Source organism: Pipistrellus kuhlii, unplaced genomic scaffold (assembly GCF_014108245.1).
Source record: "Pipistrellus kuhlii isolate mPipKuh1 unplaced genomic scaffold, mPipKuh1.p scaffold_m20_p_4, whole genome shotgun sequence".
Classification (NCBI taxonomy): Eukaryota; Metazoa; Chordata; class Mammalia; order Chiroptera; family Vespertilionidae; genus Pipistrellus; species Pipistrellus kuhlii.
In genome coordinates this window covers 77,895,529-77,920,773 of record NW_023425540.1, presented here as the reverse complement: position 1 = coordinate 77,920,773, position 25,245 = coordinate 77,895,529, and the positions used below count along the sequence as shown (strand labels likewise).

Below are 25,245 nucleotides of genomic sequence, written 5' to 3'. Positions count from 1 at the left end.
ATGGGTCAATTTAATGCAAGTCACATCGCTGTGCTCATTCATAAATGAAAGATGATGTTTTACCTTGACTATTACACAGGGGAGCCAGGCTTTTGACCTATGCTTAACACATGAACTGTACCTGTTGACCTGAAATAGAAAATGAACATCTTTGTTGTAGTTTTGTTGATATCTGCCAAGATTTCTGACATTGCTGGAATTCCCAGTGGTGATGCTAGTGTTAAGGATCCCATTGCTGGCGATTCAGCAGGAGGACTTGGGCTGCCCAAGATGTCAGTAGCTGATGGAAGGTAGATGTACTGGGAAGAGGCCATGGCTGTGGGATGAGAAGCACATAGACTAGGGATAAGTAGAGTATTTTAATCACCTACCTGGTGATGGATGTGTGGTATACAATGGCTGTAAAAAGGAAAGTATGCTCTAAAATTGTCCATTATTAGTTAAACCAGTGGGACTTGGGGCATTTCTCCTAAAAGTTGTCCCTAAATTCCTGAACTGGACTACTGAATTTTTAAATTTTATTTTATTATTTTTTTTCTTTTTCTAAATAAATCTTTATTGTTCATATTATTGCAAATGTTCCTCATTTCCACCCCCCCTCCATTGCTCTCCTCCACCAGGTTCCCTCCCCACCCTCTGCCCTTTCCCCAACCCCCATTGTCCTCATCCATAGGTGCACAGTTTATGTTCAGTCTCTTCCCACATTCCCCTCTCTCCTTTTCCCCCGAGAATCATCAGTTCACTCCCCTTCCATACCTCTGATTCTATTATTTTCACCAGTTAATATTGTTCATCAGATTTTTTTTTTAATTCCCTTGGTTTTTAGATTCACTTGTTTATAGTTACGTATTTGTTGTTCATAGTTTTTTGTTTTTTGTTTTTAAATATATTTTATTGATTTTTCACAGAGAGGAAGAGAGAGGGAAAGAGAGTCAGAAACATCGATGAGAGAGAATCATCGATCAGCTGCCCCCTGCACACCCCATACTGGGGATGTGCCCGCAACCAAGGTACATGCCCTTGTCCCGAATCGAACCCGGGACCCTTGAGTCCCCAGGCCAACGCTCTATCCACTGAGCCAAACTGGTCCCGGCTGTTGTTCATAGTTTTTATCTTTATTTACTTTCTCTTCCGAAAGAACCTCCTTCAGCAATTCATATAATTCTGGTTTTGGCGGTGATGAACTCCTTTAGCTTTTTTTATTAGTGAAGCTCTTTATCCAGCCTTCGATTCTGAGTGATAGCTTTGCTGGGTAGATTATCTTTGGCTGTAAGTTCTTACTATTCATCACCTTGAATATTTCTTGCCATTCCCTTCTGGCCTGCATGGTTTCTGTTGAGAAATCAGCTGACAATCGTATAGGTGCTCCTTTAGAGGTAACTACCTGCTTTGTTCTTGCTGCTTTTAATATTCTCTCTTTGTCTTTTGCTCTTGGAATTTTAATTATGATTTGTCTTGGTGTGCTCTTCTTTGGATTCCTTTTGTTTGGAGTTCTTTGCGCTTCCTGGACTTGTAAGTCTAATTCTTTCACCAGGTGGGGGAAGTTTTCTGTCACTATTTCTTTTAGTATGTTTTCGATATCTTGCTCTCTCTCATCTTCTGGGACCCCCATAATTCTGATATTGGTTCCCTTGAAGTTGTCCCAGAGGTTTCTTACATTATCTTCAACTTTCTGGATTCTCTTGCCTTCTTGCTTCTGCGGAGGAGTGTCTTCTGGCTCTTTATGTTCCAAATCTTTGACTTGATTCTTGTGATCTTCCATTCTGTTTTTAGGACTCTGTATAATATTTTTTATTTCAGACAATGTATTCTTTATTTCTTGTTGATCCCTTATTATTTCTTGTTGATCCCTTATTAGTTCTTGTTGATTCCTTTTCATCTCCTCATAGGTCTTATCGACCTTTTCCAGGAAATTCTTGAAAAACCTTATAAGCGTAGATTTGAACTCTATATCCAGTCTCTTCTTTTCCTCCATTTCTTTTGTTTGTGATCTATTTACTTATCTCAGCATTTTCACAGCTTCCCTGAGTTGGTAGGGTGGCTTTGTGTGTTAAAGTGTCCTATATGGTTCAGTGAGTCAGCCTTCCAGTTACCTGAGGTGGACAGTCTTGGTGTAGCCCTTTGTGGGCTGTGTGTGCAGTCTTGTTGTTCTGGACTACTGAATTTTAAAAAAATTAATACAATTTTAAAATTCTTACCCTAGGATATTTTTTCCATTGATTTTTTTTTTTTTTTGAATGAAAGGGAGGAGGGAATGGGGGAAGAGGAGAGAGAGAAAGAGAAAGAGAGAGAAAAGAACATCAGTGTGCCGGGACCGGTTTGGCTCAGTGGATAGAGCGTCGGCCTGCGGACTGAAAGGTCCCGGGTTCGATTCCGGTCAAGGGCATGTACCTTGGTTGCGGGCACATCCCCTGTGGGGGGTGTGCAAGAGGTGGCTGGTCGATGTTTCTCTCATCGACGATTCTAACTCTCTGTCCCTCTCAATTCCTCTCTGTGTAAAATCAATAAAATATATTAAAAAAAAAAAGAAAAGAAAACATCAGTGTGAGAGAGTTACATCTACTGGTTGCCTCCCACACCAACTGAGGCTGGGGATCAAACCTGCAACCAAGGTATATGCCCTTGACCGGGAATTGAACTTGTGACCCTTTGGCCCTTGGGCCAGTGCTCTAACCATTGAGTCATACCTGCCAGGCTGGACTACTGAATATTGACAGAGGAATTATTACATAGATATTCACACAAAATGATTTGAACCCAGACTATGATAATTTACTTTTCTTTTGCAGGAAGGATGCCAATTCTGCGCTGCTCAGTAACTATGAGGTAAATAGCTTTGAAGTATTTTCCTCTTGATGGTTTTGTTCTTTGCTTTTGAAGATTATTGAATTAACTGTAGTTAGAAATGACTGAATTAATTTGGATTTTCCACTTTAAAAAATGACAGATGGCACTACCTTGTAACATCCTAAGCTTGGTAAATTACATTAATTCAGAAAACTGGGAAGACTTTAGTGTACAGTAGGTAATCTTCCCCAAATCTGAAAATTTTAGATCTTTATAGGGAAGGCTTCATGAAGAATAGAAGCATCTATTTTGGAACTCTTTCAACAAGTTTCTATTAAAATATATATGCTTTTTCTTAATTGCCACTCTTTTTATATATATATATTTTATTGAATTTTCACAGAGAGGAAGAGAGAGGGATAGAGAGCTAGAAACATTGATGAGAGAGAATCATCGATCAGCTGCCTCTTGCACACCCCCCACCGGATGTGCCCGCAACAAAGATACATGCCCCCGACCGGAATCGAACCCAGGACCTTTCAGTCTACAGGCCGACGCTCTATCCACTGAGCCAAACCGGTCCTGGCTTAATTACCACTCTTTTTTTTTTTTTTTTTAATATATTTAATTGATTTTTTACAGAGAGGAAGGGAGAGAGATAGAGAGATAGAAACGTCGATGAGAGAGAAACAAAAACCAGCTGCCTCTTGCACACCCCCTACCGGGGATGTGCCCGCAACCAACGTACATGCCCCTGACCGGAATCAAACCTGGGACCTTTCAGTCTGCAGACCAACGCTCTACCACTGAGCCAAACCGGTTTCGGCTTAATTACCACTCTTTACTTATAAAATACTTCTATGTCATTATTTTGATCCTCATAATAGTCTCATAAATATTAAAATCTTCATTTTGAAAGTGAGAGCTTAGTTGACTCACAATTATCATCAATACTGTAATAAGAACTAACAGATTGGGGATTTTGGGGCTGAGGAGTTGGATTGGGGAAAGGGAGGAAAGAAGGAAAGATGTTGGTGAGGGGGAGACATAACATTATTTTGCCTACCTTCCATTTTGCCTGGATCTTGTTTGGTACTAGTAAAATCATCTGATAGGTTAATTCCCGGTGTAGAAAGAGCCATTCATATGTACATTCATTGTCTATTTTTTATATATAAGAGTCTAAACTCAAAGACTTGTAGGAGACTTGGGTCTCCACTGTGTGATATATTAGTTTATCGAAGGTAGTTGAGTTAACACAGTTGGCCATATTCCTCTCTTTCCAAAGATTCATCTTAAATGGTTTCTGCTCATAACAGGAAGAAATAGTTGTTGGTTAAGCCATTGGCTTTTAGGAATTTCCTTTTCCAGTTTGAACTCTGCTATGTGTTTGGGTGTTTTATCCATTGGAGAAATATTGATTGCCTTAATTGGGTCTCATGCCACTATTTCTGAAAATGACAGGCAGGCAAGGAGTTGCATTGTATCTGGTAATGGCCTATGAATCTGTTAACCTATAATACTTCCCTGAATTTTCTGTAAAATCTCTAAAACAGGAGAGAGATATAATCTCCACACCCTTCTTAACACTAATACACATTTTTTTCCTCTTGTGGGGATACTTTACTTATTAAGTCCTATAGCATCCCCACCCCCCCCCCTTTTTTTAATCCTCATCTGAGGATATTTTTCCCAGTGATTTTTATTGAGAGTGGAATGGGAGGGAGGGAGGAAGAGAAGAAGAGAGAGAGCAAGAAACTGGGAGGTAGAGGAGAGAGTTGGAGAGAGGGAGAGAGAAAAAGGAAGGAAGAGAGGAAGACAGAGGGAGAGAGGGAGGGAGAAGGGAAAGGAGAAAAACAGCGACGTGAGAGAGAGACATCAATTTGGTTGCCTCCCATACAGGGCTAGAGATCAAATCTATAACCCAGGCACGTGCCCTTGACCATAAGTCGAACCTAAGACCCTTCAGTGTGCAGGCGCACACTATCCACCAAGCAGCACCAGCCAGGGGCCTCCTCCCCTCTTAAAACAATATTTCGGCACTTGCCCAAAATAAAGTATACTAGATTTTCATATTAGAGAGGTAGAATCCATTTATTTTTAATTTTTTAAAAAATTGATTTTATGGAGGAAGCGAGAAGCAGCGAGAGATAGAAACATCAGTGATGAGAAAGAATCACTGATTGGCTGCCTCTTGCACGTCCCACACTGGGGATCCAGCCCACAACCCGGGCATGTGCCCTGAAGTGGGAATTGAACCGTGACCTCCTGGTTCTTAGGTTGACGCTCAACCACTGAGCCATGCCAGCTCGGCTAGAATCTGTTCTTTTAAAAATTATTTATTTTAGCAAAATTTACTTTTAATACTCAAAATATTTTTGAGATCAGAAGTATGGTAGGAAACATTGAAATATTTTAAGTATACTAATGAATTTGAATTATTTGACAGATAAAAATATTTTTAAAAGGTCACATATTTCTTGGATTCATATTTGCTCTAATATTTGCAAGAGTTGGGGCGTACTATTTTGTTTTCTTCAAAATCAATGGCCTTGGAATAGATTTATTTTTTAAACTTCTCTAATTTAAAAATCTTTTGTATATTTCTCCCTAGGTGTTCCAGTTACTAACTGATCTGAAAGAACAACGTAAAGAGAGTGGAAAGAATAAACACAGTACTGGACAACAGAACTTGAATACTATCACTTATGAAGTAAGCCTAGGCTTTTGGAGGGTCTACCTAAACTATCTTTTTTGTTTTTTGTTTTTTTGATATATTTTATTGATTTTTTACAGAGAGGAAGAAAGAGGGATAGAGAGTTAGAAACATCAATGAGAGAGAAACATTGATCAGCTGCCTCCTGCACAACCCTACTGGCGATTTTCCCGCAACCAAGGTTCATGCCCTTGACTGGAATCGAACCTGGAACCTTCAGTCCACAGGCCGATGCTCTATCCACTGAGTCGAACCAATCAGGGCTCTTCTTTCTTTTTAAGATCAGAAAAGTTTTCTTCTGAAATTTCATTATTCTTTCTGTTCCAGTTACTGGTTTACTTTTTGAGGAATTCCTATTAATATGAAGATGGACTCTCCTGAGGCATTTGTTTTACAGAAGATTTTTGTAACAACATTGTAGAATACTAAATTATTTCTCATTTGGATTTGATTTTTTTTTTTTTTTTGTAGACATTAAAATACATATCAAAAACACCATGCAGTCACCAGAGTCCTGAGATTGTCAGGGAATTTCTCACAGCAATGAAAAGCCACAAGTTGACCAAGTAAGTAAAAATTACCATAAGGAGGAAGAATGACTCATAATGAAAATAACTTACAAAAGCCCCCTCAGAAACTATTTATATTTAGTTGGGTCTTGAATTCTAATTAACTGTGTTCTTTTTTATTTTATTTTTTATATATTTTATTGATTTTTTTACAGAGAGGAAGGGAGAGAGATAGTTAGAAACAAACTTACCGGGGATGTGCCCACAACCAAGATACATACTCTTGACTGGAATCGAACCTGGACCCTTCAGTTCATAGGCCAGCGCTCCATCCACTGAGCCAAACCAGTCAGGGCAGTATGTTCTTTTTTTTTTTAAACTGATTGAAGAGAAAGAGAAACATTGATTTATTATACCACTTACTTATGCGTCCATTGGTTAATTCTTTTGTGTGAGTGAGTGAGTGAGTATGTGTGTGTGTGTTAATCCTCACCTGAGAATATTTTTCCATTGCTTTCTAAAGAGGGTAGAAGGGAGAGAGGGAGCAGAGAAAAACATCAATGTGAGAGAGTATATTAATTGGTTGCCTCTTGCACATACCCTGACTGGGGCCAGGTTTCAAGCAACTGGATAGGCCTCATTGGTTGATTCTTACATGTGTTCTTACCAGAGATCAAAACTGCAATGTTGGCGTATCAGGATGACATCCTAACCAACTGAGCTACCCAGTCAGGGCCTCAATATGCTCTTTTAAAGTAATATTATGGTATTGGAGATGAGACAGCTGAGAATTCAATATAGGGATCCTTTTAGAGCCAGCAATAGAACATAGTGGGTTTTTTTAATCTCAAAAAAAAATTATTTTTAGTCCCAGTTCTATGATCTGTTCCATTACCCCTGTCAGTATTCAGACCAAATTAATTGAAAAATGGGGTTCACAGATTAAACTGCCTTTTTTTTTTTATAATATATTTTATTGATTTTGTACAGAGAGGAAGGGAGAGAGATAGTTAGAAACATCGATGAGAGAGAGTCATCGATCAGCTGCCTCTTGCACACCCCCTACTGGGGATATGCCTGCAACCAAGGTACATGCCCTTGACCGGAATCGAACCCGGGATCCTTCAGTCCCCAAGCCGACGCTCTATCCATTGAGCCAAACTGCTTTTTATAAAGTTTATCAATTAAGGCATTTGACATTTGTTTTTTTGGCTTGGGGCAAAAATGCCTTAATAATATTCTGTTTGCTCTTCTAGTGCCCAGTTATTTTTCTTGGTGGCTTTCTTAAATAAGATAGGCTTGTAGGACTTAAAAACAATAATTAAGCCCTAGCTGGTTTGACGCAGTGGATAGAGCGTTGGCATGTGGACTAAAGGGTCCCAGGGTCCCAGGTTCCATTCTGGTCAAGGCCACATGCCTGGGTTGCAGGCTCAATTCCTAGTAGGGGACATGCAGGAGGCAGCCAATCAGTGATTCTCTCTCATTGATGTTTCTATCTCTCTCTCCCTTCCTCTCTGAAATAAAAAAATATATATTTAAAAAATAATAATAATTAGATCAAGCCCGACTGTTGTTGCTCAGTGGTTGAGCATCGACCTATGAACTAGGAGGTCATGGCTCAATTACCAATTAGGGCACATGCCCGGGTTGTGGGCTTGATTCCTAGTTGGGGGTGTGCAAGAGGCAGCTGATTGATGATGTTTCTATCTTTCTCTCCCTCTCCTTTTCTCTCTGAAATCAATAAAAATACATTTAAAAAAATTTTAAAGGAATTAGATCAAGATTTTACATGAGAAGAAAACTATTCTTAGTCTTTTAGAATTATTACCAGAGCTGATACATTCCAAAAGTGTTTGTTATTTCATTTAGGACAATAAAAAATTTTCTTGTGGAGGGACCATTTGGCTCACAGTTGTAAACTTAGTGCACTTTTTTACTTCGAAGGAAATATATTTCAAATGTGTGTGTATACATGTGTGTGTATGAATGTGTGTCTATATAGTTTATCTTGTTTTTAGCTGTAAAATACATAGAATATTAAATTTATCACCTCAGCCCTGGTCGGGTAGTTCATACATTGAAATAGTACTTAGTGGTGTTTTAATATAATTTTATATATTCCTATATAATTTAAGAGTACAAAAATAGTCTTTTATGTTTCCCCAGAATTTTACCATTTCTTTTGCTCTTTATTTATTCCTGAAGTTTCATGCTTACTTTTTACTATGTACTTCATTCAGCCTGAAGAACTTCCTTTAGCACTTCTTTTAGAACATGGCTACAAATTTTCTTTCAACAATGAATGTTTTCTTTAATTGCTGAAGGATAATTTCAGTGTGTTGAGAGTCTTTCAGTGCTTTAATGATGCTAATAAAGTGGCTTCTGACTGTCATAGTTTCTGATGAGTAATCTGTAATCATGCAAATATGTAATATGTTGTTTTCCTCGTACAGCTTTTAATATTTTTTCTTGTCTATTTCTTACCAAATTTGTGAAGTCTGGGTCCATTATTTCTTGAAATATTTGTTCTGCTTTAATCTCATTCTCTTTTCTTCTCAAGCTCCAAAGGTGCAACTGTGAGAACTTTGATAATTGTTCTTACAGGTCCCCAAGGCTCTGTTCTCTCTCTTTTCTTTCCCCTCCCCTCCCCTCCCCTCCCCTCCCCTCCCCTCCCCTCCCCTCCCCTCCCTTCCCTTCACTTTATTGATTTTTTTTTACAGAGTGGAAGGGAGAGGGATAGAGAGTTAGAAACATTATTGATGAGAGAGAAACAATGATCAGCTGCCTCCTGTATACCCCATACTAGGGATGTGCCTGCAACTAAGGTACAGGCCCTTGACTGGAATCAAACCTGGGACCCTTCAGTCACAGGCTGATGCTGTATCCACTGAGCCAAACCAGTCAGGGCTTTCTTTCTTTAAATATATATTTTTATTGATTTCAGAGAGGAGATGGGAAGGAGTGAGATAGAAACATCAATGATGAGAAACAATGATTGGCTGTCTCCTGCACAACCTATACTGGGGATCGAGCCTGCAACCTGGGCATATGCTCCGACCGGGAATTGAACCGGTGACCTCCTGATTCCTGGGTCGACGTTTAACTGATGAGCCACACTTTACTGGGCTCTCTCTTTTTTATAGAAAAGGAAACTTTTTATTAACATTTTCCAAACAATCTATATGCTTATCACTCATTCTTAGTTGGAGCATGTGTGACCACATTGACACAAAAAGCTTTGGATAATAGAAACACAAGGCGGGGATCAGGACTTAGGGAAGGGAGCAGGGAGGAAGAAAATGATGCATCACCTTCTACAGTAGATTTACTTTGTCTCAAAGATAGAGATCTCAGACTACAGAAGTTGCATGTAATTTGTGCTGGACTGCATCTTCTCATGTGACAGTATTTTCTTTCAATCTGCGGTTCTTCTGTAGACTATCAATAGAGATTACAGAGCAATCCTGTCCAATAGAACTTTCTGTGATAATGGCAATATTTCTCTGCTCTATCCTACACTGTAGCTTCTAGCCACATGTAACTGTTGATAATTTTTTTTTTAAAATATGTTTTTGTGGGTTTTTTTTGAGAGAGGAAAGGAGAAAAATGAAGACATAGAAACATCAATGAGAAAAACATCATTGATTGGCTGCCTTCTGCATGTCCCCTCTGGGGATTGAGCCTGCAATCCAGGCATGTGCCCTGGCCTGGAATCCAACTCAGCTCAACCACTGAGTCACACTGGCTCACTCATTTTAAATATGGCTACAGAGGAATTTTATTTTTAGTTTTATTTAATTTTAATTAAATTTAAGTATTTTAATAAAAGTTTTATTTATTTCAGAGAGGAAGGAGAGGGAGAGACAGAAACATCGATGATGGAGAATCATTGATCAGCTGCATTTTGCATGGCCCCCACTGGGGCTTGAGCCTGAAACCCAGGCATGTGCCCTGACCGGGAATTAAACTGTGACCTCCTTGCTCATCGGCTGCCACTCAACCACTGGCCACACCGGCTGGGCAAATTTAAGTATTAATAGTCATATATAATCAGTTGCTGACATGTTGAACAGGGCCATTTATAATACCTCCTTGATTGACTTCATCTCACAGCCATATGCAGAATTCAAGTGCCCCTTACAAATCGTTTGCTGAATGATTTTAAAGTTTTATGGCAGCCCTCGCCCCAAAACCAGACAATTCAATTCCTTCCTGTATGTTCATGTTGCCTTTTAAGCTGGTGCCCCAGCACTGGAGCTCAAAGCAAGAAAGTCTCTGAGGGCCCTTTAAGAGGAACCCCTAGGACTCCAACAGCTCTCTTTCTTACTCAGCCATAATCCCTGCTGGTTTTCAAAGCCAGAAGTTATGGGGACTTCTCTTTCTGGCTCTGGAATCCTGGGCTGGAGGGCATGGTTTGGAGCTGGGATTCCTCATTCTTCAAAGGGGACCTCACAGCTGAGATGCCCTTCCCCATTTTTTTTTCTTCAATTTATTTTATTTTTATTTAACTTTTTTATTGATTAAGCTATCACATATTTGTCCTCAACCCCCCCATTTCAATCTCCCACCCCTTCCCACTCATGCCACCACCCTCCTATTGTCCTTGACCACTGGTTAGGCTCATATGTATGCATATAAGTCCTTTGTTGATCTCTCCCTTTTATTCCCACCCTCCCTCTGAGGTCCAACAGTCTGATCCATGGCTCCTAATCTCGGTCTGTTCTTGTTCACCAGTCTATGTTGTTCACCTTTTCCCCTAGATGAGTGAGATCATGTCCTACTGGAAATATAAGAATCAAAAATGAGACAAGCAATAATGGTTATGCTGAGAGGCATATGAATCAGTCTGTAATGAGTTTCTTTCTGGGCCAACAGTTCTTTTGAGACCCAATTTCAATGTCAAACAGTTCCTTCTGTGTATATGTCAGCAATGATATTTCAGTTCTGGGTGGTGGACAAATGGTGGTAATGCAGGTCCGACCCTCTGTGGTTTGGTCCTGGGCAACCTGCAGTGACACACAGCTACTGACTGCTATTATGGCAAGGCGTCGTCAGCATCTTCCATCTCTGGGCTGCTTCTGTCTTCATGGTTAGAGTAGTCCTGTCAGTTCCTCTCTTGCCAGAATCCACATGGTCTCGGAGTTGTTTTCTGAAAATACAATATACAAACATATTCTCGACCAAAAGTTAATAAAGGAATATTTTCTATAAATTTGACTTGGGATCTTTTTTCATTTTTTGCCCAAATGATTTTCCTCTGGCTTGTTTTGACACCATCTGTGTTTTTCATAGATGTTTTGCTGTTAGCATTACAATTAATTTTCTAAAGTACAAATTTTCTAGATGTAATTTACTTACAGGATATTTTTCCTTACATGATATTCTTCTACATTCTCCCTTTTTTGATTTAAATATTAGGAGGCTTTTGAAAATTTTATAATGTAGTTTTGATAGCTTTTAAATTTTAATTTTTTGCACTATAATATGACTGCTTTAGATTCACTTCCTATTGTGAGATTTTTATCATGAGATGAACTACCAATAGTTTTAGTTAACACTTTAGGAACAGCTTTTTGTCCAGTGCAATTAATTTTTCTAGAATATTTGCTTATTTCAGTTAGCCAGTTTAAATTAGCTACTTGTCTACTATTTTACTATCAAATTTATTACTCTAAAACAATCTTATTTTACTGTGTAAATATAAGTGGAAAGGATTATTTGCCTTCTTGAGTAGCCCTGAGCATTCCCAGTGGTAGGCTGGATTTAGATATCAAAAACCCACTTCCCCACACTATGGGTACAAGACAACTCAAACAAGTCTTATTGTAGTGAGAAGGCAGCTGCTGTCAGCCAAGACTCCGTCTTTTACCCGGTCCCGATTTGAGCTGGGCATGGGAAGTTAAGCAGCCAAGTGGGCAGGAGACTCCCTTAGCAGGGGTGAGGGTTCAGGCCCCTGGCTCTTCCCCATTTTTAACTGCAACAGGTAGATTGGGACCAGCTTGCTTGTTCCATGTCTCTGTGCTTCCTATCAGTCTTTGCATGGCTGCTTTTTTATATCCTTAGTTATAGGACTTCTGGTCAGCTAGACTCCAAGTGGTTCTCAGTGATGGTGGTTCTGTAGTTTAATTGTAATTTTGATGTGATCCAGGGAGAAGGCAAGTACAGCATTTATCTACTCTGCAGACTTGACTAGAAACCTTTCCTAATTTTTCCATTGCTGCCCTTCCAAGTTTCAACCTTCTCTTGATTTCATGACTGTAGTCTCCATTGGGAAGGCAGCTATGCTCACCACTATGGCACCAACGCTATAGTCTCCATTTGAATCTATGACTGAAACAAAGTAATCAACGTTTTTTTTTAAGTTTCATGTCTACTTTTAATTAAATGGTTGATTCCTAGATCAGATTAACATGTATATAAGTTATTCATGACTGTCAGAAGCAAAAGCTGCAGGCAGAGTTTTTCCAAAACCAAACACTAGAGGGGACAGTCAGGCTTCTTTCCCTGTGGCTGGGGCCTGGCTCCTCTAGGAGGGAGCCAACCATTGCAGCCCATTGGAATTAATTGGCCTCAGGGCCTGGTGATCCAGGTGGCTGCTTGCCATATACCATTAAGACCTGAACCATCTTTTTTTTATTTGTATTGATTTTTTTACAGAAAGAAAGGGAGGAGAATAGAGAGTTAGAAACATCGATGAGAGAGAAACATCCATCAGCTGCCTCCTGCACACCTACTACTGGGGATGTCCCCACAACCAAGGTACATGCCTTTGACTGGAATCGAACCTGGGACCCTTCAGTCTGCAGGCTGACGCTCTATCCACTGAGCAAAACTGGTCAGGGCCTGAACCATCTTTTGCTAGCTAGTGCAGTTCAAAGCAGGAATCACATTCTTAATAGAAACTGAAGATGTGCTCTTTAATCCTTATAGAGGAATCAGAGGCCCGATGCACAAAATTTGTGCACTGGAGGGGGGTGTCCCTCAGCCCAGCCTGTACCCTCTCCAATCTGGGACTGTTGGCTCCTAACTGCTCGCCTGCCTGTTTGCCTGTTGCCCCCAACCTCTTATGCCTACCAGCCTGATCACCCCTAACCACTCACCTGCTGGCCTGATTGATGCCTAACTATTCCCCTGCCAGCCCGATCGCCCCCAACTGCCATCACCTGCTGGCCTGATTGCCCCCAACTGCTCTCCCCTGCCGACCTGGTCGCCCCTAACTGCCCTCCCTTGCCAGCCTGTTCGCCCCTAACTGCCCTCCCCTGCTGGCCTGATTGCCCACAACTGCCCTCCCCTGCCAGCCCTGTTTCCTCTATCTGCCCTCTGCTGGCCTGGTCACCCCCAACTGCCCTCTCCTGTTGGCCCAGTCACCCACAACTGCCCTCCCCTGCAGGCCTGGTTGCCCCTAACTACCCTCCCCTGCTGGCCTGGTCGCCCACAACTGACCTTCCCTGCCGGCCATGTTTGCGAGGGCATGATGGTCAATTTGCATAATACATAGGATAGGATATCTCAATCGAGTTTTTCTCTACCATTCTTTCATGGAAAGGAGATGAAAGATAGCCCTTAACTGGTCCAGACCTAGTAGTGCAAACTGGAGTTTCATTAATTTGGTTAAGTACTTCCATTACTAGAGTCGCTGAGGATATCGTAGGAACTATTCTTTATTTTACATCATAGCTTTATTCAGCAAAATGGTAGTATTGAGACTCAACTTGAATTCACTTTGACACTAAGTCCTGTGTCATATTTTCTTTAGCATGTTAATTCTCCAAAGCATTTGGTTATTTAATCATTTTAATTTTTTGCTTAAGGTATTTAATTCTCAAGAACTACACTCTGGCTTACAGCCCAGGTCTCTTCCTTAGGTCTCTCAAAGATGTACAGCTGTGACTACCAGGCACAGAGGAAGGACTTGCCTTTAAGACCCAGCCAGGCAGGCCTGTAAATAACTTTGGGTCCCTAAAAGGGACTCTTTTGTGCACAGATTACTCTTGGGATTTGCCACCATATTTGGAACATGACCTCTGGAGCCAGCAAAGCTCAGGGTGGAAGGGTGGTCAGGTTTTCCTAGTACCTGGAAAACCTATGTGGTTACCGTGACTGCTTTCAGAACATGGAATCCTGACTCATGTTTCCCCAGTGTTCAATAGCTGTCTCTCCCTTGAACTTCTGTAAGTTAGTGCTACCCTATCCTTTTCTTTAATTTATTCTCATACTAGAGGCCCAGTGTATGACATTCAAGCACTGGGATGGGGGTGGGGGTCCCTTAGCCCAGCCTGCACTCTCTCCTTACCGCTCGCCTGTTCACTGCTCCTTACAGCTCGGCTCGCTGCTGCTGAATGCTACCACGGAGGCAGGAGAGGCTCTCGCGGCTTCTGGCTGAGCAGTGCTCCCCCCCGTGGGGGGCACACTGACCGCCAGGAAGCAGCTTCTGCATTGAGCGTCTACCCCAGGTAGTCAGGGTGCATCATAGCGACCTGTCGTTCAGTTGTTGGAGATACAAAGATATGAATACAGTGTAATTGCTGTGTAGTGGGGACATAGTAGAGAGATACTGAAGTGTCAGAATTTGAGAATTTGTCTTAGGAAATTACAGGGGTTTAATGTAAAGGAAGAGTTGGCCAGATGCAGGTAAGTTAATGCGCTCTAAGTAGAAGGATCATGTGCTGAGGCATGGAATCAGGAGGCAGCCTGATGCTTTCCTGTGTAGTGTTTGCAGTGTTGTTTACGGCAGTCCCCCCTTATCCATGGGACGTTCATTTCAAGACTCCTAGTGGATGATTGAAACCATGGAAAGTACCGAACTCTGTATATACTATGCTTTTTCCTCCTCCTCATTCTCCTAAACCGCCTTCTCTCCTGGCCCTTTAAATGGAGGTGCTTTATGGTGTTGTCCTTGTTCTTCACTTACCCTGTACTTGGTCTCTGGGCTATGCTATCCACTGTGATGGTTTTAGATAACTCCTTGAGAATAAATCCAGCTCTGGTCTTTTTCTTTCGTTTTAGAACAAATTAAGATTAAAATTACACAGTCTGCTTGATAGAATTTGTGTGTGTGTTTTTTTTACAGTACCACCAACTTGTCCCTGGCCAGGTAGCTCAGTTGGTTAGAGTGTCATCCTGATACTCCAAGGTTGTGGGTTCGAACCCCAGTCAGGGCACGTATCAGAATCAATCAGTGAATGCATAAATAAGAAGAACAATAAATCGATGTTTCTCTTTGCCTTTCTCAAACCAGTCAATCAGTCAATCAATAAAATTTCAGTTAAACATTTTCCAAACAGGCTAAAAACCTGACAATAAACTTTAATTCTTCCCTTGCCTTCCTCCAGCCTCACCAAACTTAGGCACTTGTTAGGTCTGTTAACTGATAGACCTGGGGTGACCAAGAGCATTTCACATGTCCAGACTCTCTTTGCCATCCCTGCTGCTGCTGCTGCTGCTGCCCAAGTTCATGACTTTGTTTTCTCTCACCTGGGAGTATTACAGTGTCCTTGCCTCCACTTTCTCAGGTCTTCCAGAATTGCTTCAGTATCGGCTTGAGCATGTTAGTTCTTTCCTTGGTTGCTCTCCGTGAATACAGAGTAACATCCAGCCTCTTGGTGGGCAGGACTCTTAGCAATCTTGTCCCAGAGGACTCTCTGGACCTTGTGTCCCACAACCGCTCGAGGAGCCATTTCCTAAAGCTCCATGAATGTTTGTACTTCTGGGCATTTACTTGTGTGTTCCTGCCTTGACTGCCCATTCTGTTTCTCCTTTCTGCCCAGAAAGTCCTGCAGAGTCCAGTGCAAGGGTCTTCTCTGTGAAGTCTTCTTCAAGTTTAGAGTAAATGTTTGGGGGATTACGAGGAATAGAACTGTGCTACAACTCTAATAGCAATGACTATGGAGAAATTACTGTGTGACAGCCACATTATGAACACTGCGAACACTAAAAGCAGATGATTAAGAACGTGAGCTTTGATGATAAGAGTTATTTATAATCTCAGCATCAGTTAAGTCTGACAGTTAAATGTGCTTCTCTTAATGGAAAGTAAGCAATAAATTATTGTTGCTGCCACCATAAATGGTAAGGTTTTCATCCCTTCTCACCCCTTGTGAGATAGTAGATATATCATTATGCATGTTTTACAAATGATGAAACTGAGGTTTAGGGAGTCTGGGTAACTTGTACTGCTTCCCCAAACACACGACTGTGGGATTTGTGGCTTACTCATCTTTTTATTCTATAGTATCTTTAAACTCAGTAAGTATTTATTGAATTTAAGGTTGTATCTGGAGTTCCGGGGTCAGATGATAGAAAAATTTAGGAATTGTTACCTGTACAGAGTGGTAATTTAAGTTGTTCTCTAAGTCTTGTCGTCTTTGAGAGTCCACACATTTCAACCACACTTCAGCAGTGAGCTACATAGTGCCATGTGACATATGGCAGTGATCCTCAACTGTTACTTAAACCTTTTTTATTTATTTTTTATTTTTACTGAGTTTTTACAGAGAGGAAGGGAGAGGAATAGATAGTCAGAAACACCGATGAGAGAAATAAAAATCAGCCGCCTCCTGCACATCCCCCACTGGGATGTGCCCGCAACCAAGGCACGTTCTCTTGATCGGAATCGAACCCGGGACCCCTTAGTCCGTAAGCCGACGCTCTATCCACTGAGCCAAACCGGTTTCAGCAAACCTTTTTTAAAATTTGTTTGTATTTGTCTTTTTCCCCCAACTGGTTTGTAAACTCTGAGGGCAGAAGATCCGTACTGTGTACTACTATGCATATTAACTCCTGCTCCCTTAAAACCATTGTTTTCTAAGATAATAGGTCAAACTTGAATAAGAGTTCATCTTAATCTCAAAAAGGAATTCTCAAGCAGTGACCAACCAATATTATTTTGTTAATCTTTACTTTCTATTATCTGAATTAAGAAAACTGGTTTTACATTTTCCAAATAAAATTTATTAAACTTTCATCTCTAATGTTTGTTGCATTTATAACAGTCTAAGTCTCTATGACCAGTAAGATTCTAATACACATTTGTATCCTTGAGTTTCATTTTACAGTTGAGGAAGTGGAGGGCCATATTCCAAGTGGTTCTCCCACTTGTCTTGCAAACTGTTCTCTAAACAACTTGGTAAAGAATCAAGATCCTTAGGGGTGTGAGAGTTTTCAATGCTTTGTAATTTGTTTTTTGACAGAGCTGAAAAACTTCAGCTGCTGAATCACAGGCCTATGACTGCTGTTGAGATCCAGCTGGTGAGTGAAGGAGGGTAGTGTGTGTGTGTGTGTGTGTGTGTGTGTGTGTGTGTAATGGGGGTGGGTGGGTTGATTTATGGGTATGAGATGTAGAAAGGGTGATATAAAGGCAGACAACAGCCAAGCCAGGAACTGGCATAACTTGGAAAGACTGTCAGGCCACTACATTTTATAAGTGAAATTTAATCCTACTTAGTATGGACTTAGGTAAAGTAGAAGACGAAATTTAATTCCTTCTATAGGTTTAGGCCTATGATTTGGTAGCTCTTTTCTCACCTGATGTTCTGCGTGATTCTGGCCATTGCTCCCCTGTAGGGTTATTGCCAACCCAGATGTTGCATACAAACAGACTCGACACGACTGCTGGAATACATCTCCCCCACGCCTACCCTTTGACCTGCTCTTCCTGAATTTCTTTTCTTGGCTAATAGAGCATATGTGCACTTTCCCACATGCTCTCTTTCTTACCCTCCTGGCCCAGTCTCCTAAGCTAGAAACCTGGAAGTCATTCTCTTCTTTTATCACACTGCGTCCTCAGGTTCTATTGCTTCTGTCTCTTATTCTTCCTTTCCCTACTGCACTGAACTACTCTCTGTCATCATATCTCCACTCGGCTCTTGCAGTTATCCTCTCACCATTCTCCCTGTTCCAGTCTGGCCCCTTCAGTCTATCTTCCACAGCACTATATAGTTCATTTTCTAAAACCACAGATTTGATGATCTTATTTCCCTGCATAAAACCATTCAGAGGAGCCTCATCACATGGAAAGTCTAAATTGCAGCCCCAGCATAAAGCTTCAGAATTGTGGGAGGCAGCTGGAGTAGGAAGCTGAGGTGGTGTAAGGAGACTGTGAAACAGGTCCAGTGATACAGATGAGTGGTTGCTATATTGACTTGCTGTTTCCTTCAGTAGTACAGAGCAAAGAGCATCAGTAAGCAACAAATATTAGGCAAGCTATTCAACTGCCAGAGAGAAACTTTGGCTGGAGAATTAACAAAATGAGAATAAAACTGTTTCCAAAATCAGTTTTAGAAGTATTTAGCACTTTGTCAGATTTCCTTCAGAAAAGTGTGGAAGAAAATGGCCAGTAATGCCTATGATCTCTAAAATTGTTTAAAAAACAAAACAAAAATATTCTTTCCTTAAAGAGTCATGGGATACTTAATTTTTGACTAAAACTTATTGTCTTTGTAGTGTTGCTTCTGCCCTTCAGAATGCACTCAAAATTTAGAAAAGTTCCTTCCACAAAGGGTGCCTTTCTGGGTAACTGGCCTTCAGGATCACAAAGATTCATTTTAAACCCTCATTGTTCTTATGCTTTCGACTGTGTGTAGGAGATTCAACTTGGAAAAGAGAAAAAACAAACAAAACAGCAAGAAACTAATTCCTTTCCCTCTGGGTTAAAGATCACATGTCATGTCTCCTTCAACTTTAATCAGCAACATATGTTATTCATGGCTTCAGAACAGATGGAAAAGAGATGAGGAGGATTAGTGTGACCTCATCCCAGAGCCTGTAGAAAGCTCTATCATCCCTTGTAAAATTAGCTGCTGTTGAGAATACCTATTTATGCCAGACGTGGTGCTAAGGCTTTGTAAAGGTCACCTTTAATGCCTCCACCATAATCTTGGTTAGTGAGAGGCTGATTCGAGTTTGTCTCATTCACAAGTCTTACTGTGTTCCCCCAAGCCACGTACTTTTGGATCCCCTCAGACTGTTCTCTTTTCCTTTCCTTGGTGAAAATTATGTATGTTGTTTTCCAGTAATTGGACCATTTTATATACAGAGTTTTCCCAGCCTGGGATTTGGCTGTAAAAGATAGCAAATCATTTACCAAGGCTTGTAGCAGTATCTCTTCTCACCAGAGTGGAATAAGAAGTTGAGTTTTCACAGAGAATGGAAACTGCAGAGCACTTGAGACTTTCCTCATTTAAAGCTTACAACCATTTTGAAGTAATCCCAGCATCTAACATTTGTTAGTATTCAGTATTAGGGTCTGAAGCTTCTCTTTTTCAATTGCACCTCAGCCATGATTTGTTGGAATCCTCAGACCTGTCTGAAGAAGAGGAAGCCACCAGCTTCTATGACTCTGCCTCCCCTTTGAGCCCTCTGATCTGAAGATAGGACAGTGAACCCATGACCTCACCGGCCATGGCCCTGAGCAGCACTGCCATCTATGCCTGTTATAGTGTAGTGACTATAAAATGTCTTTTTTTTAAACAAACATATATTTTATTGATTTTTTACAGAGAGGAAGGGAAAGGGATAGAGAGCTAGAAACATTGATAAGAAAGAAACATCGATCAGATGCCTCCTGCACTCCCCCCACTGTGATATGCCTGCAACCAAGGTACATGCCCTTGACTGGAATCGAACCTGGGACCTTTCAGTCCGTAGGCTGACGCTCTATTCACTGAGCCAAACCGGTTTCAGCAAAATGTCTTGAATTATGTAGAGTTTTATGGCTTACAAAAGACGATAGTATTTGTTCTTATTTGGTCCTGACTATACACATTACTTTTTTTCTTTTTCTTTTTTTAATATATTTTATTTATTATTATTATTATTTTAGATATATTGATTTTTTACAGAGAGAAAGGGAGAGAGATAGAGAGCTAGAAACGTCAATGAGAGAGAAACATCGACCAGCTGCCTCCTGCACACCCCCTACTGGGGATGTGCCCGCAACCAATGTACATGCCCTTGACCGGAATTGAACCTGGGACCTTTCAGTCCACAGGCCGATGCTCTGTCCACTGAGCCAAATCGGTTTTGGCTCTACACATTACTTTCATTTTATAATAGAGAAAATTGAAATTTACAGAGGTTGGGTGAACTGTTCCTGGGTCAACTAGCTAAAAGTGTCAGTGACTATTATTAGATTTTGAGATGTTTGCGTAAAGTAAGAGGTTAGGCCTGGCAGCTTAAAATGAGAAACAGTTCATCAGCTCAATTTGACAGCTCCTGACCATTGATATAATCTTTGTGTATGATTAAAGACGTGTGATGTATGTTGACCCATCTGCAAATACTTTGGATTTTAAAATTTCATTTGCCTTTATATTCTGAATAACTTGAAACCTTTGATTTCAGAATGTTGAGATGGTGCTTTGCACTTCTTTATTTGGGCCTGAGAGTCTTGGGTTGAAAAGAAAACTTCCTGATTATAATTATCCCTGAGGATCATTTGCGAATCAAAGCTGCTTCTGGAATATTTGGCTAAATGGAAAGCTCATCAGCCCTTTTGCCAAGAACACACCTCCCTGACACCTGATCTTAGTGTTGCATCTACCAAACCCAGAGACTGGGATGCAAGAAGGTGGCCTATTGAGGTTCTCTCTGTTTGGTTTTCTGAAAGGGAAGGCCTCTTAGAGGTCACATAACCGAACTCTTAACCAGTGGACTCTGTAGTAGTCTGCTGTACAGCAGAGCATCTCTGAGAGAGGAAACACTAGAACCTCCTCGTAGAAGGCATGTGTTCTAGAAAGCTGGGATGGAAAGTCAAAAACCTTGCCCCACTTGCTTTGAGACCCAGGTCAGGTTCCACTTACCGGTAAATTTGTCCTGCCTTGATGTGCAGTGCTCTTGAGAAGCTCTGGGGCGGTGATTCTGTGACAGCCCCTCACAGTCTGTGGAGCACTGCACAGATTCTAGTGGAGACTCTCACTCTTTTAACAGTAGTTCAGAACTCCTTCATCCTCTCACCTGAGGCAGGAAGTAGTTCACCATCAACTGCATATGCCAGTTATTCATAAACTTGGAGAGATTCTTCTCAAATGGAGATAATTTTTTCTCAAGATTAAATCAGATTGGCTATGTCCCTCCTTCCTCTTACTTCATTCTTTGGAGGCAGTCTATGTTAGTCCTTTCATAGACACCAGTTTTGCATGTCTGATTTTAAAAATGGGCTTGGGGATTGTTTCTTGTTCAGTTAAGAAGTTACAGCTGAAACCGGTTTGGCTCGGTGGATAGACCATTGGCTTGCAGACTGAAGGGTCCCGGGTTCGATTCCGGTCAAGGGCATGTACCTTGGTTGCGGGCACATCCCCAGTAGGGAGTGTGCAGGAGGAAGCTCATTGATGTTTCTCATTGATGTTTCTAACTCTCTATTCCTCTCTGTAAAAACAAAAAAAAAATCAATAAAAATTTTTTTTTTAAAAAAGAAGTTACATTTTATTATGCCTTTGAATCATTAGACAATGGACATTTAAAAAATATATATATTTTGCTGAAGCCGGTTTGGCTCAGTGATAGAGCATCGGTCTGCGTACTGAAAGGTCCCAGGTTTGATTCCTGTCAAGGGCATGTACATTGGTTGCGGGCACATCCCCGGTAGGGGGTGTGCAAGAGGCAGCTGGTCGATGTTTCTCATTGACGTTTCTAGCTCTCTATCTCTCTCCCTTCCTCTCTGTACAAAATCAATAAAATATATTTAAATATATATATATATATATATATATATATATTTTATTGATTTTGTACAGAGAGGAAGGAAGAGAGATAGAGAGTTAGAAACTTTGATGAGAGAGTCATTGATCAGCTGCCTCTTGCACGCCCCCTACAGGGGATGTGCCCGCAACCAAGGTACATGCCCTTGACCGGAATCAAACCCGGGACCATTCAGTCCCCAAGCCGACGCTCTATCCATTGAGCCAAACTGGTTTTGGCTAGACAATGGACATTTTATTTCACAGTGTGATGGGAATTAATTTCATTGGTTCACTTGGTATCTTCCCCACCCTACACTACCTGGGTTTATTTTCTAGTTGTGGAAACATTTTTGGACTAAGATAAACGAAGAGACTAATGTTTTGTCAGGAGTTTGCAGAATGCTCTTGGATGTATCACCGGACTTCTTTTGTTTCTATCCTGTTATTTGTAAAGTGAGGCAGTGGACTGATTTCAGGATTGTAAATCTAGCTTGCCATCTTCCTTTATTTAAATCTGCCGGATTTCTTTCTAGAATTCCTTTTGGTCTTACTTGCCAGATGTCAGAGATAGGGTGTCAGCTGTGTGTTCAGATTTCCAGGACTGTTGGAAGTCAGGCTTTAAGTAGACCTGTGAGGAGGCAATGTAGGGTTGCTTTCCAGCGTCACTCATCAGACTCCTGTTCTGCATTCTCAGGAGGAGACTTAGGGCCCAGTGTTGTGTGTTTGAGTTGGATAGGCCTGGCTTGGATTTCTAGTTCGCCCCTTGCCAGGATTGTTCTGAGGCTTAAAAGAAATAATGGATGTAAAGTGTAAGGTGCAGCGCCAGGCACATAGCTCCCTAAAGAGCTGTTCTTAGGTGGTGGGGTTAATGAGGATTAGAAAAAAATGTATAAACCATTTGGCACCGTTGGTGAGGCAGTGTGGGATTGTTTTCCAGGGGCGCTCATTAGACTCCTGCTGAGTCATCAGATGAGTTGTTGCTAGTTTGTAAGTTACAGATGAACTTGTGAAATACTAAAATATATAAAGCACCATGCACTTTCTTTGCATGTACAACATATTCACATGTGTATATAGGGACAAAACTGTTAGGGTTTTCTTTTTCTTTTTTTTCTTTTTTCTTTTTAATGTATTTTATTGATTTTTTTACAGAGAGGAAGGGAGAGGGATAGAAAGCCAGAAACAGTGATGAGAGAGTAACATCGATCAGCTGCCTCTTCCACGTCCCCAGCCCGCAACTCAAGTACATGCCCTTGACCGGAATCGAACCCGGGACCCTGGAGTCCACAGGCCGACGCTCTATCCATTGAGCCAAACCGGTTTCAGCTTCTTTTTCTTTAAAGAAAACTTCCCCCTCCTGTGGAGCCAAGGTGGAGCGGACCCAGAGACCGGAGGTTGCTCGGGACTGGCCCGAGCTCTGTGCTAAGAGGCTGGGCTGGGACTGGGAACGACATGGGTGGCCCAGCCCAGCAGGCCCATTGTAACCCTGGAGGTTTCCTTCCTTCTGCAGATGGTGGAAGAGAGTGAAGAACGGCTCACAGAGGAGCAGATCGAAGCGCTTCTCCACACGGTCACAAGCATTCTGCCTGCGGGGCCAGAGGCTGAGCAGAAGAAAACTGCCGGCTGTGACGTGACGATGGAGGAAGGGGACCCGGCGTAGAAGAGCACGCACACCCGGGCCAGGCATCTCAGGAACCTCAGAGGCCAGCGCTGCTTTTCAGACACAGAGCACTATTTGTCTAGTTTTATCCTCTATCCCAGCACACCTGATTCCATGGTTAGTTGGGTAAATGACAAAAATAATTCTCAAAAATAAGTGGGAGAGAGAGAGAACTGCATTCGGGAGAAGAAACATGGTGAAGCCAGGCTGACGTCAGCACAGAGAGCTGAAGAAAGGAGGACAAGGACTGGGGAACCCTCTGTGGGAAAATATTTCTTTTGTGGCCTTTGCCACAATTGTGGGCAAGTCCTTTTTACGCCGCTAGTACAGTACTGTGTTGCCTTTGATGGGCTGGCCTACTAATTAGCTCCATCTACTTCCTTAGGGACTTCCCAAGCGGGGGCGCAGAGTGCTGCTGGGATGAGAACTTAGCAGAATCCAGTTAGCTGGCTGATCACCAGTCCTCTAGTATATAAATAAAAAACCTGACCTGGTCTGGGAGAATGAATGAGTAGAAGGATGAGGAGAAGTTAGTAAATGAAAGAACATTCCTTGAAGATATTTTTGTGTTTCCCCATCTCTGTACTTTTGTGTATGCTGTGCCATCTGCTTGTACTTCATGCCTTTTTCAAGTATCCAAATTTTAACTCCTTTCTAGTAATCTTCTGCTGAAGTATTCTCTCCTGACTATAAACTAGACACATTTGTTGGTTTTTAGCTGCCATATATGCATGGACTTACTATATTTTTGCAATCCTCACCTTGCCCTGTTACATAAATCTAGAAGTCACCCTTGACTCCAACCTCCATGTAATCCATTAGCATGTCACATCTCTTTTAGTTTCATGCAGAATTTTTTGAGAAAGCAATGATTAAAGGACTAACTAATCTTAACCTTTTTACCTTTTTAAAATTGTAAAATAAAACGGATATAAAAACTCCCCACATCAAACATAAATTACAGGAGCTGGATTGTAAAGAGAATTTATGATTCATAGCTTAATGAGTTACAAGGAGAATATCCTTAAAACCACTACTCAGTTCAAGATATAGAACTACCCAGCAATGTACCACTTCTGGTTATTCAAAGAAAACCAAATTGGAGCATTATTTACCATAGCCAAGATATGGAAGCAACCTAGGTGTTCATTGATAAGCTTATGGATAAATTTTTAAAATATCCTATATAAGTCGAAACCGGTTTGGCTCAGTGGTAGAGCATCAGTCTGCGGACTGAAAGGTCCCAGGTTCGATTCCGGTCAGGGGCATGTACACTGGTTGCAGGCAAATCCCGGTGGGGGGTGTGCAGGAGGCACCTGGTCGATGTTTCTCTCATTGATGTTTCTAGCTCTCTTCCTCTCTGTAAAAAAAAATCAATAAAATATATTTTTTTAAAAATTTCCTATATAATAAAAGGGTAATATGCAAATTGACCCTACTGGTGGAACAACCAAAATGACCACTGGACCAGTCACTATGAGGAGCACTGACCACCTCTTGGTTTCTTTCCCCGGCCGGCAGGCTCCAATCACCCAATGGTGAATGGGGAACCAGGGGTAGCTGGTGGGGGACATGGGTGGCTCCAGGTCAAGGCCCCTGCCCTGCTGGTCGCACCACACACACTGCGACCTGTGGCAGGGGGCGGGGCCAGCCGCAAGCAGCTGGGGAAGATGGTCTTGATTGCAGGCCAGGCCTAGGGACCATACTCGGCACAAGAATTTTGTGCACTAAGCCTCTAGTACCATGTTTCCCCGAAAATAAAACAAACTCCGAAAATAAGACCTACTTACTGGTTTCCTGAGTGAAATATAAGGCATCCCCCCAAAAATAAGGCCCTCCTAGGCTCTGTCTCAGAATGAAAATTAATTTACCGTAAACTGGTCGCTAGGGCTGCCC

The 25,245-nt window shown here is 41.5% G+C and overlaps 1 protein-coding gene across 4 annotated transcripts in view; it reads left to right on the top strand.

Moving 5' to 3' along the window:
* The window catches only part of LOC118703116 (CGRP receptor component), a 40,446-nt gene extending 16,637 nt beyond the window's left edge, over positions 1-23,809 (top strand). For 3 of the 4 annotated variants that reach the window (XM_045571236.1, XM_036409762.2, XM_045571237.1), the window contains 5 exons: positions 2,790-2,826; positions 5,402-5,500; positions 5,975-6,069; positions 17,202-17,259; positions 23,200-23,809. In XM_045571236.1, coding sequence (XP_045427192.1) covers positions 2,790-2,826; positions 5,402-5,500; positions 5,975-6,069; positions 17,202-17,259; positions 23,200-23,349 — 439 coding nt within the window. In that variant the 3' untranslated portion in view covers positions 23,350-23,809. The remainder of the gene's footprint in view (positions 1-2,789; positions 2,827-5,401; positions 5,501-5,974; positions 6,070-17,201; positions 17,260-23,199) is intronic. The other variant, XM_045571238.1, reaches the window with a different exon arrangement.
* Positions 23,810-25,245: the final 1,436 nt, after the last annotated feature.